At 39.9% G+C, this 14,482-nt stretch overlaps 1 protein-coding gene across 2 annotated transcripts in view; it reads left to right on the top strand.

Annotated features, from left to right (window-relative positions):
- The window catches only part of Cv-c (crossveinless c), a 207,842-nt gene that overhangs the window by 61,891 nt on the left and 131,469 nt on the right, over positions 1 to 14,482 (top strand). For both annotated transcript variants that reach the window (XM_071786013.1, XM_071786022.1), the window contains exons 3-7: positions 10,165 to 11,694; positions 12,137 to 12,311; positions 12,874 to 13,113; positions 13,419 to 13,658; positions 13,912 to 14,105. In XM_071786013.1, the coding sequence (XP_071642114.1) occupies positions 10,165 to 11,694; positions 12,137 to 12,311; positions 12,874 to 13,113; positions 13,419 to 13,658; positions 13,912 to 14,105 (2,379 nt within the window). The remainder of the gene's footprint in view (positions 1 to 10,164; positions 11,695 to 12,136; positions 12,312 to 12,873; positions 13,114 to 13,418; positions 13,659 to 13,911; positions 14,106 to 14,482) is intronic.

Here is a 14,482-nt window from a genome sequence, read left to right as displayed (position 1 = left end):
TTGATACTGTTGTAACGTGTTATTAACATTATAATATTTTATTAGCATAATTGATTCTCTATTTCTGCCTAAGCGCGGACAGGTTTTCACGCGTCACTATCAATTTTGCTGGACGGATTCTCGATTGAATTATCGGAGAAAGTTGCTAATAACTGTAATGTCGCGGAAGGGAAGAAATTTCCGGACGGCGGGCAGAGAATTTGGCGTTCGGGTCGAGCTACTTTTCTTCTTCCACGGCCATGTGTTCACTGGTGCACCGACACTTATTGCTCCATTTTGGCAGTTTTATCCTCGCCATCTTCGTCATGACGAGCCTCAAGAGATTTTACAACCTGGCGATGAAACGCTCGACCTTGATTCGGCGATAGTCAAACGCGAGAGTCGAAGATGAGTCGCGCGATCCTTGATCTTCTCATAAAAAGATTTATTGATGAGAGGAGGATTCGATTCTTTTTAAATCGAATATTTATTATTAAAAATCCTTGACGGAATAATTTGTATATATACAAGGCGATAAAATATCTCTTGAAACAACCGTAAAATAACCTGAATTTTGTTAGGGAAATTCGTAAAATTAAATTTTTTAACTGTAGTTTTTTTCGAAAGATTACTTTAAACTTTAAACTTATTCGTGAGATCAGTTTAAATTTTACAAAATGACAAACGGATATTGCAGTTCGAGAACTCCGATATATCGAGTTCAATTGCTCCCTTCAATTTCCTCTCGCTGTGTGTATAATTAATTCCTCCATTTCAAAGAATACAGAATCGAAATCACAGAATGTGCTTGAAATTAAATATTCATTAACGTGGATAATTTAGTTCTTTGATTATCTTACAGTCTATTGAAATAATTGTTACTGTTGATTAAATAGTCAATCCTAATTATCAGTTCTAAATAAAATTAATATAATTACGACATTGTTATTAAATAATTACGAAATTTGTTAAATATGAAGAGAGGATGCGAGTTTAATTTTGCATTGCAACCACGTCGCAACTAATTTCTTTATTTGATACGTTTTACTTATATGGGATAGACTTTTAACGTACAATAATATTAATATAATATTCATTGACAATCACAGTCAACGATGAAACTTATGCACCTCGCATCTGCGGTCATAATTTTTTTGCGACTCACGCATCGCCCGGAACGTTGCGTGACGCAAGAAATCGCGCGAGAGTTTTTAACGAGGACGTATTGTCGTCCGTATACGCGAGACGCATCGGCGACACATCCGAGAAAGTATGCGTCGCGACGTCTGCGAAGTGAGGTACCGTTTCTCACGCGTGAATCGTATACGACGCGTGACCCGTTAACACGCGGTGACGACGTTCGTGCATGCGTCGAGCGCGATGCGCTTTCACGGCGAGCCGCGAGCGTGCGAGCGCGCGCTCGATAAAAGGAAATCGCGCGCGAGTGTTAAACTGAAAGAAGATCGTCTTCGCATTTAACCCTATCGCCGTAAGAAACGTACATAAACCGCCGGCGAGAAAAGAGAGAAAGGAAAAGAGAAAGAGAGAGACAGAGAGAGAGAGGATTCGTTATTCGATCGCCGCAATAAAGTTGTGTCCACGATTTGCATACGCGAAAGCGATTGCTTCCAGATGCGCTGTCTGACTGCCGCTCTCGCGGATGCATCTCCGCATCGCCAGGATGTTTCTCTCGCGTCGCACTTGTTTTTATTGTTTTTATTGTTTTCTCGTCAATGTAAATTTCCCGCATCCTGTTTCAGTCTTGTTTATAACGCTGGATTTCAATTTATATGAGAATTGTGAGATTCTGTGTGTGCTGCTTAGGGTGGGTGCATTCGCGAGATATTCCGCGAATTAAAACTTCAAACGAATATGCATTATTGTAAGTTATTTTTATTTCCCGTAAGTTTTGTAAGTTATATCTCCTGAAAGTTTTTTTTCTTTGACGTAATTTTTATCGCGTTTCGACTCTATTCCCGCCGAGCTGTTAACGTTTTCAGAGCTCGGAAGAAATATCCGTATTTACTTAAATCTGGAGGCTGTTGAAAAAAAAAGAAAAAAAAACGGTGGACGATGACACCGCCGATCGAAGTAACTGCTAACATGCGAAGATATATATCACGTCTTGAGTGAAACGATCGATCGACACGCGATGAGCGTCCGTTTCAATGGATCGCGGCCGGCGGATCCTTTTGGGAACACGGTTGCGCGTAATGGTCTTCCTGATGGCGGAGCAGAAGCGTAACGCGATTATACCCGGCGTGCCTCGTAACACAAGGGAATACAACGTGTAATTTCCGTCGATGGCCGATAGAAAGCTGAAAGAGCCTTTGCGATCGGCCCTTCACTACCCGTGTAATGACCGGGCCGACACGCCGCACGATCCATCGTTCTTGATTTTCGATGACGAGAAAGTGTTTGGGGGATGTGCACCGTACGCGGAGTGCATCTTACGATGTATCTCGATTCCCGTCACTATCGACGACCGGCGTACATCTCATCGTTCATTAATGTCCCGTTTTATCCGAGATAGCACCATCTGCACTGTAGCGTCAAACGAATAGTTATCATATTAAAGTATACCAATATGTATATCAATATATCAATATCTCGAAACGCGAGAACAATCAATCATCCTTATGATTTACGTGCAAAATGACAGATATACGTAATCTATCATGGGACTGGGATGTAATAATTATTGCGCGTTTTACGTAATAATAATCGAGTGAACGAGTGTCTTCTGAATGAGGTAAGCACGAACAGGATTCGCGAGACTGACCAGAGAAAAGCCTCGGAGCAATTTTCTCGAACGTTGATGAAATCGCGATCTCTCTGACCCGTGCGTCGACTTGCCTCTTCACTGTTTTTCTCTTTTTTTTTTTACAAATATGCTTTCAATCGGACGAGCCCGCGGGGTGAAAAAAAAGCATCGATAAATTTCTTCCAGTACTCATATAACGAGAAATGGCGATATTTTATTGCTAGACCAACTGCAATAAAACCGCACGCGTTGACATTCGCCGCACCGACTCGTAGAAAGCACGCGGCACAAATCCCGTTTTGTATTTCAATTGCGGTGCTTTTACGGCTTGCATAGCTTCTGAGTATCCTATCGATTACTTTCTTTATGATTGAATTTAACCGATGTTTTATGCGAAACTTTCGTCCTCGGTGAGATAAATCGCGTCGCTGCTGAAAATTAGAAGCGAAATAATACATAGTGAGTATATAATTATTTACGAGATCGCAGTTTAAATAAATAAATAATTAAACTGATTATTCATTATTAGTTAGTTAACTAACCAATTGAATAACTTTTAACGTAGTTATTAACGTATTTAATGATTAAAAAATAAAAATAAATTCTTTATATAACGATATATATAACGATATATCATATTTAATATCATGCTAAATACATATTCCTGTTATCAAATCGTATGTAATTTATATTGCTTGAAATGTTTTAATTATATGTTGTTGAGATATTTATCAAGAGATCTTACAACCCAACTTTTAATATCGCGCGCGTTTGGACAACAAATTAGATTAAATTTTATACTCATTTGCCGCCGTGTGTTCTTCGCGGGCAGATTTACGGTTGCACAAAACCATGTTCGAGAGTATTATGAAACGTATTTGCCCAGCGTATTTGAAACGTGTTTAGAAACGAGCATTACTTATGCGTCAATCTAACAGAAGACGGATTTATAATGCAATTACATATACTGGAAGGTTCGTGATAAAAAGCCGGTTACGTATCGCCAAGTGGAGAGAAGCGTACTGATATAAAGTGGAAAGTAACAGACCAGATCTCGCACGGGATCTCACGTAAGCGCGAAATAAATAACGAGATATATACATTAACGTAAATCTAGTTTTACACTTATAGTGCATGTGTGCGCGCGCGCGCGCAACCAAGCGACGTCGCGACGTGTGATATATATATGTGGAATGAAAATTATGAGACTTCTTGTCGTTACGTTACGCACCGCGTGCCGAGGGCCTACTGATCGGCTTTTTGAGTTTTAACGTTACCTATTAACAAATAGGCGCATTCACGCGTGCATTTAATTTCTCGATCAGTAGGTTTCTTAAGTGATCGAAGGTGCACGAGAGTGCATGCCTTGGTGAACAGTTATCGGATGAATTATGGCGTTGAAACGTCAAAAGGCAATTTTTGCAATTAGACAGTTACTCGCGGTTTTAATACCAACTGACGATCAGATGTTGACCTTAATTGATGCATGCCCGAAGATAGATTTATTCGATAAAATGGACAGATGCATATAATGATCTCCAAGTGATTTTCTAATTACTAGACTGAGAGTCTGTATAGAAAAACGGTTAGTTAAACTTGACATTAAATGCAGACTACCCGATGGTCTTTTAACTCTTTTTGCTTCTTCAGTTCTGAAATAACCAAGCTGGATTTACGAGATGCTGAGATGCTTGTATCTTTCATATGACTGAACTACTTGCTGCTACTTGCAATTAATTTTATAACGTTCCTGGAACACTGTTTTTTTTCATTCATAAATTCTACATTGAATTCAAAAGTAACTTTTCCTTTAGCAAAAATGTTGTGAAAGTTTATCATTTGGCTTTTCATGCAATTATTAATGCTCAGTTGTAAAATTGCTATTATTTTCTCAATCTTCTTTCTGGCATCTATGATTGGAAAAAAGCATCCGGTAGCTCTGGGACATCCTATATAACTACATAAATGGATAAAATTACAGTTGTTGTTATATCGCGCCTCATAATAAGTGCTGGAACCTGTTGCTAGCGGGAATTCGTCATTTCGTGACCGTCGAGAAATCCGCAAGGCGATCCTTCGCGCAGACAAATAAGACCTCGTCCACCGTGGACGCGTATATGTATAGAACACCTGAGATCCTTGGCATCACGACACGCGTGTTTCACGCGCAAATGAAAATCGATCGAATTCCGATCCTGTAGCCTCGCATGACGCCGTTCGTTCACGATCGATTGGACAAACCGTGGAAACACGTGATTTATCAGGAAATATACCTGAAGTGCTGAAATGAAGAAAAATGATAAACCTAACTATGTAAAATATGATATATGAGATGCATGTAAATATTATCTGTACCATATTTATACCGTAATATCTTTTTAATATTAACAAAATCTACGAAAATTTATGTCTTAAAGAATGATCAGAGAAATGCTCGGTCGCTCGGTGTTTCTATGAACTATTAGATTAATATTATTATGTATTGATACGAAGAGAGAAAGAGAGGGAGAGAGTCGGTAATCGAGGTGAAATGAAGTGAGAAATTCATAGTCGATAATATGACGACATAAAATATTATGATCGTCACGGAAAATTAATTAAGAGCCGACTGGTAGAATTCGCGAGCTACCCGACAAATATGTGGGAAGATGAGATAGGATCAGTAGAACGGGTTGATCAACGTAAATTTCTATCCGATCGATAGGTCACATTTCATTCGGCGTACAGATATTAAGCTTCGCGTGTTTGATGTCGTAGTAATCTTTCATATTAGCGTATCATTTAATACGAATGAGAAGTCAATTAATTAACATGATATTTTTATATGCGTATCGTGTCACGCAAAAAGACGAAATGCAGAATTATAAAAAAGAAAAAGCCAGTATTATAAATTGCGTTGATTATTGACGCAATTGGATAAGTTTGATTTCGGGAACTGTTTACCGCCGAATTTCACTTGATTTATGTGGCGACGTTAATTAGCAATCATTGCGATTAATTAACCAGCTTGGTGATTGCAAGTGGATTAAGTGGCACGCGCAGGCGTGACGGAAAATCGTTGATATGCTAAGATTCATGCGATCAATTTCCCGAAGCGATGCACTCGGCCATGAGATGCAGTTTATGAGATGATTAAAACGTTGTTTTAATTCCACCCGATTATTCTTTATGCTCATTGGGAGACTCTCGAGCTTCTCCAGCCGGCGTTTAATTAAGTTTCGAGTCAATTAAGCCCGCACGATGGACGAAACTATCGCACGCCAAAATGATGTCACACAACCTCCGTTAATTCCCGTTAATGCCCTTTACATACGAATGCATAGGGTAAACTCGGGTAAGATGGCCATACAGGAAAGTTGGCCAACCCATGTTTATTCGATGTTTCATGGCGAGATAGATTAAAAAAACATAGGTTGGCCATCTTTCCTGTACGGCCATCTCACCCGAGTTTACCCTATTTGCAATTTTAGAATTTTCTCGTGCAACATATCCCATGTATTCGCGGAAAGATTAATTTAATTAGAATTTACCGAAGTTTGATATTGAAAACTTAGAACTTGCACATTCTGTTGTTATGTGAAAATATTTCAAATTTGCAAAAATAATTTGAGATTTAAAAATTTTTTTTAATTAACCAAGAAAGTTAGTAATTAAATTTCTCGTATAACATTAAAATAAACTATTATCTCAAGCATTGACTAACTCTAGAACTTTTCTTATATGTATTAATGCAACATTGTCTTTAGAAGATTAATACTTTTATACAAAATGCTATATAAATGTAATAACAATTTTATGTTTTGAGCGAAGAGGACAGAAGAAAGAATAGAAAATATAAATTAAAACGTTCAATATGATAAATATAATATGTTAAAACAGTTTATTACACTTTAGTAAAAATATCAAGATTTTACCATTAAATATTAATTTTAATTCTGCCGGGAACTGTCGGCACGTATGCTGGCCATACTTGGCGGAGGGATTGACGACTTGGACGTACGACAAGCTTCTTCGCTTAGTGTACGACGTCGATATTTTATCGAAACTTTTTATTACCTAAGCGGGTTGACGACTTTTCTCGCTTTCAGGAAGATGTTAAGTGCGACATGCATTGCGCGCGGTGAAATTGCGTGTTTGCAGTTTGAAAGGTCACTTCCGCGTCATTCGCTAATTAATTCCTTTAACAACAAATTAAGAGTTTGACAGGCAAATGATCGATTTGAAGTTCTGTAATTATTATGAATAATTATTATTAAAAAGAGAGAAAATCTTCCAATTTCTCTCTCTTTCTCTCTCTCTCTCTATTTTTTCTAACGTGAAAATTGTAACTTAATATTTGTCAAATAATCAAGAGAACTGAAGATATACGTGTTTTTATCTTTACGTTATATTTATAGTTACAAGCAATTATATTTACGTTATAAGTAATGATCCATTATTTCATTATTTAAAGACTGCTTTCGCCATGGTGTAAGTAACGTTTTCGCTGAACGATTTTCGCTATCAATATTACAGCAAATCGGCGGTCGACGAGTGTTAATTTATTGTCTTCCAGCAACGTCAATCTCGCTGACTGTCGTTATCATCAACGGTCGGCCTACGCGGAGGCGAGAGAAAATTTTCCAGACGCGCTCGTCTAATCATTGCGCTACGAGAGCTATCTCGAGTAGGAAGAAAGTGCGCCGCTAAAAGCGCGACGTGCGTGCTTTCACATAAATATCGTCTTGATAAATGTACCAGCCCGGGCGTTATGGATGGAGAATATTAGAATGGCACATGCTGGCGATCGCGGCGATGGCCGTGTGCCATTGTAGGCGTAGCGAGAGAGCGGAGATTAAACGCGATCCCAATCAAGACGATTCACGAGCGCGCTTCCGCGTCCTTCGACGGAAACGTTACACTCGATCCATCAACAATTATAGCGATTAAGATTTGCGTGAACAATCGGACGCGCGAGTGAGAAACTTGTCGCTTTGTTAAGTCGCTCATCAGAACGGTGTTTCCAGAAATAACACATAATGTATAACGAAACAAAGACGATGTAAAAAAATAAAGTAAAAAATGCTAAATATTGTTTCTTTCTCTTTCTCAGTGTAAAATTGAAAGAAATTTCTAACCGAACAAAAATTTCTAAATAAAAATTATTATCCTAATTACGTAATATTTATTTAATATATTATTTAATTCCAATATATTATGTATTGCAATTAATATACATATTATTAAATTGATACTAAACATGTAAGTAACACTTTCTGAATCAGTTTCATGATACACTCTAAGTAACTTCACTTGGTAACTGCAAAAACAACAAAACTTTTAGTAAAATTTCAAACTTACCAATTTCTCGCTAATTACTTAGGCCATACCGTACAAGTTTAGTCATATCGTAAGCCTAATGACCATACAGCGATTTCCTCGCGCTCGAAGAATAATTGACTGTGATTGGTCTATTTTCTTACGGCCTTACGATTATGACTAAAACTTTGTTACGTGCAATGGCCTTTACAATATGTACCTACGATTCATTCTTACGTGGTAAATTAGTACAACGAACATAAAGGTCAGGCTTTCAAACGTACTTATTACGGTTACGGCCGGATTATTCTTACGACAAGTTCGCAATTACAATTACAAACGTATCCACTGACATGACGTCAAGATTAACCTGTTTTGGGATAGACCAGTCCCCGAAGATATATCAAGGTATATCAAAGCCGCGAGATTAGTCGCCGATAGTAAATGGGTTGACACGTCCGAGACAATTATATCCCGGTATCTTCCGCGAGGCGGCCATTAGCCTGCGGCGCACAATGTAACACCCGCGTAGGAACAATAGGAAGCTCGTGCACGATGATTGATCGCCCAGCTGGATGCAATCGTACCGGCTGGATGCCCTCGAGAGCTCCTCCTTCTTCTTCCTCCATCTCCCCCGCCGTCTTATCTTAGCGGCTCTTCGTCTTACGCGCCGACGTTGCGCCGCAGTCCTGATGAGTTTTCTTCGCTAAGTCCGCGCCGGTTAGGCGGACTATAACTACTCTCGTCGACGGTTTGCATACCAAATACGCACGGCAGCCTATAAATTTTGTTCACTCGTAGGTACGCGTAAATGCACCATTGCGTTTTGCGTTGTTGCGGTCTTAAGATTCCCACACGTTCTTCCTCTCACGCACTCTCTGCGAATCTCAATAATTGTTTTCTAATTCGTATAAGATATAAAGACTGACTGAAGATTCTTTCCTCCGCAATTTCCATCTCTTGATTTAATTTTTCATCCTTAATTTTAGCCTTTGATACGTCTGAGAGTGGAGTTTTCGATTGGATTGCCAAATCGTCTTAACCTTCTCGGTTTAATCAAGCTTGTTCTTTCCATCCGGTATAATTTGATACGTCGATCGACGAGACCGAAGCGTCCGGTTGGTTTCGTCTCGCGACTGTCTCGTGCGTAGATCCGAGATCGCGTGGGTCGTGAGCGAGCTGCGTCGAAGAGACTTATGCAAATTCAATTTAGCCCGCCTGTGCAATGGAGGAGGGCCGGTCAGGGTCGGCTTGAAGACTTTGCGAATTTCAACGTATATTATTATTTAAAGCTGAAGTACGGAATATTTCTTGCATTGTCGATGAATATAATACGTTAAACGTTTTAGTGAATATTTTTCTAGTTAATTATTTTAAGCCTCAAATATAAATGCAAAAATCGAAATTTATTTTATTAGTCGAATGAAAAGCATGAAACCAGCTCTATTCTTACATATATTTCTATTTAAGTGCATAGTAAATCTTATACACTTTAATTTGCTTTAACTTCTCTTAATCGCGTTTCACTGCAGTCCTGCTTAGGATGCACACACGCTTCACAATGATTATGTGCCTTTAAAGAAGGAAGGGGGACGCGATTGATAGATAAATAGAACAAGAAAGCAGGAGGGAAAGAGAGAGATCGGAGATCGTCCATCGTCCATCGTCCATCTTGAAATCGGCTCGTGTTAAGTCGCGGCAGCTGGCCGATTCCCTCGTTTTATTTCGCATGACGAGCAACGGAGGACCGCGTTGCGCGTTGGTTCTGTCAGCCTCTCTCGTAACCGCTTCATTATGGGCCACTTTATAAATGCGTTCCGCTGGCTAACTGTACGCGCGAGATATCCGCGGCGCAAAGGTAGTACCTAACCTAACCTAACGTATCTATCGCCAATAGATTTTTGCAAGTTTCTCTTTAGCCTCGTCGATCGAGCGACAGCTATGTTTAAACGATGACGACTTTCAATGAAGCTTCTTCCTTAATTTAAATTACGTAGCACATATGATATTATATTCCATTCACGAGCTGTATATCACGCTTTGCAAAAATAACGTACTTAGTGAAAAGGCTATTCTCCGACAATGTAATGTTTTAACCGCTTTGAATTTCTGATTGGTTGCAGGAGGAAATCGGCGAGATAATCGAATCAGCTCCAACGACTCCACTCCGCAAAGAGACAAAGCATTCGACTCAGCCCGAAAAATTGTCGAGCTACACGAACGATTCGTTCACCCTGAAAGATTTGCCCGCTACGAAATCGCACGGCTTCGTGAGGAGACAAAACTCGTTGACGAGAGGCGGCGAGGATATTGGCGAGTGGTCGAACAGCATCCTCGCAGAGTTCAATAGCATAATCGCCAACGAGATCAACGAGCTTACCAAAGAAAAAACGAGGAGAGAAGCGGCGCGTGGCGACGACGACGTCAGGGTGGTACAATACAAGGAGCTGCTGAACGAATTCGGAATATCTGACAGCGAGTGCTCCGAGCGAGAGTTCAGCGGTGAACGTGGTTCTCTTCGAGACGAGAAGAGTCTACGAGATCGCAGGAACGGAAAACTGTTCGTCGACGATGATCGTCGCTGTCTGTTGAACTCCGATTACGACGAGCCTCACGATCGAGTAATTCCTGAAGGAAGGAAGAGCGGTAGCCTGCCGGAGAATCTGCAGGACATCATTGGCAAACGTGGGCGATTTCATACCGCGGAGACTCTGAGCTCCGACTACGACGAGCCCAGCAACTGTCTGCCAATAAACTCGATCAGGAGCCAGATCGATAGAATCACCTCTAGTCTACCGTCGAAATTGGAACGTGAATGCATCTCGAAAGACACGCGATCGAATCCTTGCCATGCACCAAAGACACCCGTAGGATTAAGTTCGAAGACCAATGAAGACACCAACGTGGACACAGCGCTCCAAGCTGGATCGTTCAGATGCGCTGAGGAAGACGCCGAAGAAGCGAACGCGAAATTACCGCCGCGACAACGATCCGAGAGAAAGACGAGCCTTCCCATCAATCTAACGAGCCAAAAGCGCAGAAAGGCAATGCGACTGCAGAGACTCCGACGAGGTCCTGACGATCGAGAGACCATGGATCCCGATTACGACGACGTATTTCCGAACGAGGAGACGGGCAGATCTAAATCGTTGGACAATCACGTCCCGAAATCAGCGCCCGTAACACCCACGGACGAGAAGAAGCCACCGTTCTCGAAATTATTGAGGAAACGGCACACTCCGGTGTTCCATGAGAGCTCCGACGACGTCATTCTGGTTAGCGTGTCTTCCCTGCCGGATCAAGATATGCTGCGCTTGAGAAACGACAGGCTCCATGAGACGAAGAATGATAAGGCGAACTCGAGAGAAACGTTGATTCGAAAAAAGAGAGCGATATCGCCGCTAACTCTACGTTCTGACGTCACCGCGAAAAGATTGTCGGAATCGGACCGAGATATCAGACGAGTCAGCCCGGTGGACTTGAAGAAATTCTCGTTGACGCGAACTTGGGGCAACGACGTTGCGGTGAATTGCGACTTGTCCGAGAACGGTGACGTCAATGGAAATTGCGGGATCGAGAACGGAACCCTCGGCAAGCTGGAGCACGCTGACGTGAAGAGGATTATGGAGGAGCAGAACGCGAAAACTGGATCCGTAAGTTTCATATTGATATTTCTTACAACTAATTATATTTCACTGACATGAAATTATTGAGAATTAATCATGCATTAGTTTATTTATTATTATAATATGTATATTTATTTCGACGAGTCTATAAATGCAGAGAATTATAATCAGAAGATACATTTAAATAATTATTAATATGTAAATATTTGATTAATCAAATATTTACAGTTTTTTAATTAAATGCTTTTAAATAATTATTTAATAAAAATAGAATTGAATTTGAATTTAATTATTAGCTTGGTATTATCCATTACAGTATTTTTAAATTTGCAAACATTGTTAAAATTTATTTGGAAATAGCATGCATTAAATTATTAAAATATGAAACTGTTTTCATATTTACTATAAAAAAAATAATTTGGAAGCAATGGAAAAGCGAGGTCTAACTAATTTATATTGTCGTTTGTAGTTGCCTATTTCCCTGCAGTCTTTGTTGTCGAGAATACGAAGTGGCTCGGGTTCTTGTTGCCCAAATAGTCCGCCGATGGATACTCTCACCTGCTCCGACATGGCGACTCAAACGTCACCGGCGATTTCGAGGAGCTCTAGCTTCACCTGGGTCAGCGATTGCGACTCTCCTCAAGGTAATTTTCGTATCGTCCCACGTTGCTTACATGGCCCGCTTAATATATATTCATGAGATTAGTTAACGCCCGTGAAATTTATTTCCGTTTCGGATCTCCGTAATCCAGTAAGCGACTATTACAAGAGTTTGTCAATGATTTACGTTTAAATTAACTCCCCGTTGACCTTTAGAGTCGGTTAAAATTACATCTGGTTGGAATAATGTTTCTGCCTTTGGGTGGTATTGAATAGTATATATTATGATTTTATATTTGTTTATTTTCGATCTCTTCTGACGGAGAGAATATTTTTGTACGATAAAAAATTTATAGAAAATAAATAAAGGTATATATTTTATTCTATTAATACATTATTAGTTTACACAAATATTTTTTATATTTCTATAAAAGTTTGATTACAATTTTATTGAATGTTCTTTAGAAAATACAAATAATATTTAGGTAATACTATATTATATCGGGAGTTATAAAAATGTATATATTTCAATGAATGATACATGTAAGATTACTATTGTATATTTAGTTCATAGTTTTCTCTAAATTGCATATTTCTTAATCGCAGCCGAGTCCCAATTAGATTCGCAGTCGTTGCAAGATGAGAGTACCTTAGACCCAGTTTCCCCTCAAGACACCGTGGATGACGACAATAGATCCTCATCGTCGTCTCAAGACCTCCTGCAAAGCATGGACGAGATTTCCTCCGGAAGCTTGTCGCCGGATACTACCGACAGAGCATCTCCGCTTGAAAGTGGGATCGGAACAGCGAGTCCACCTAGAAGTACGGACCGCCGATTGACTAAACGTAAGCTAGAACTATTTTATTATCTCTTCGTAGATATCGACATAAATATCCTAAAAATCAGATTGCCACATTTATATCTTCTTTTACTTTCGAAATTAAACTACTGGTAGCATTTTTGTTTCTATCAATCAAATCATTTGTGATTTATAACCGCGTATATTTACAATGATAATACACTTGCGGTTTCTAAAAATATTCTTTTATTAGTCATATAATATATTTTAATATAATTACATTATTAAATATTTAGTATTATATAAAAATCGATATTTGTTTAAATCTTGATGTTGTTGTCTCTCACGTAGCGTCAACACCGAACAAATGTCATCGCAAAGAGACATGGGAGCGAATCCGGCGACGGCCGTCGAAACTGAACTCGCGGAACGACAAGAATTCGCAAGACGTGTGGGTCAAACGCGAAAGCGTGCACACGCAAACGAAACAGATCGACGACCAGTACTCGCAGGACGCGGTGGACAGCAGTAGTGGTCTCGATGACTCGTTGCCGAGGATCAGGACGCCCAGGCCTACGAATTTACCGCTATGTGAGTCATGTCGGCATATTTCCGAGTATTCCTCCTACGCGTAATGTCAAGCTGTCATTTTTTATGTTTTCTTATTACGCGCGGCGCAATAATACGCATAAGCGTAATAAATACGAATCATTTATTTGGAAAAAACTTGTTTTATGAGACCAGTTTCTCGAAGATTTTACTAGTCGGACGATATACTTTGCGATAGTTTATTTCTACATGGTATAAATTCTAATCTAGCCGCTCGGCTATTCTTCTGCAACAGGCTTGTCCACCACTGCGAGCAGTTCCTTGAGCTCGGGCGAGCTACTCGAGACGCCGCCCCGAGCGCCGTCTTCTCCGTCCGCGGCGAGTCTCCAGCTGAAGCCGGAACCTCTAGCCGTGGAAATGGGCGGGAAGAGTAGCAGTGCGCCGTTGTTGGAGAACAATGACGCCAAGAACGCCAACGGGAAGGTGCCGGTAAGCTTCTCTTTCTTTAACTTCGAGTAAATAGTCGCGGAAAGTTGGTTGAAATTGAAATCAGGTGCTTGTATGAACTAAAAGAAGAAAAAATCAAAATATATAATAGATATAAAATGTTTTCCACATTGATCGTGAAAGTCTTGTACTTATTTTATCAATATTTTGTACTACATGATTTTATCCCCTTTAAACGTCTGATAATATCTGATAATAATCCGAGAAATCCTCTGCAATGAGGAGGAGAAAAGTCAGCCATAGAAATTCTCCAGTTATCCGACAAAAGTTAGCAAAGTTCGGTTTAATATTGTATTTATTTCCCTACCTTGTTACTGTTTAATTAAGATGAACGTGCAAACTTACGTAAGCGGTAACGT

The sequence above is a fragment of the Temnothorax longispinosus genome, chromosome 1 (genome assembly GCF_030848805.1).
Source record: "Temnothorax longispinosus isolate EJ_2023e chromosome 1, Tlon_JGU_v1, whole genome shotgun sequence".
Classification (NCBI taxonomy): domain Eukaryota; kingdom Metazoa; phylum Arthropoda; class Insecta; order Hymenoptera; family Formicidae; genus Temnothorax; species Temnothorax longispinosus.
The sequence above is the reverse complement of the archived record's forward strand: the minus strand, read 5'-3'. Positions and strand labels throughout refer to the sequence as shown.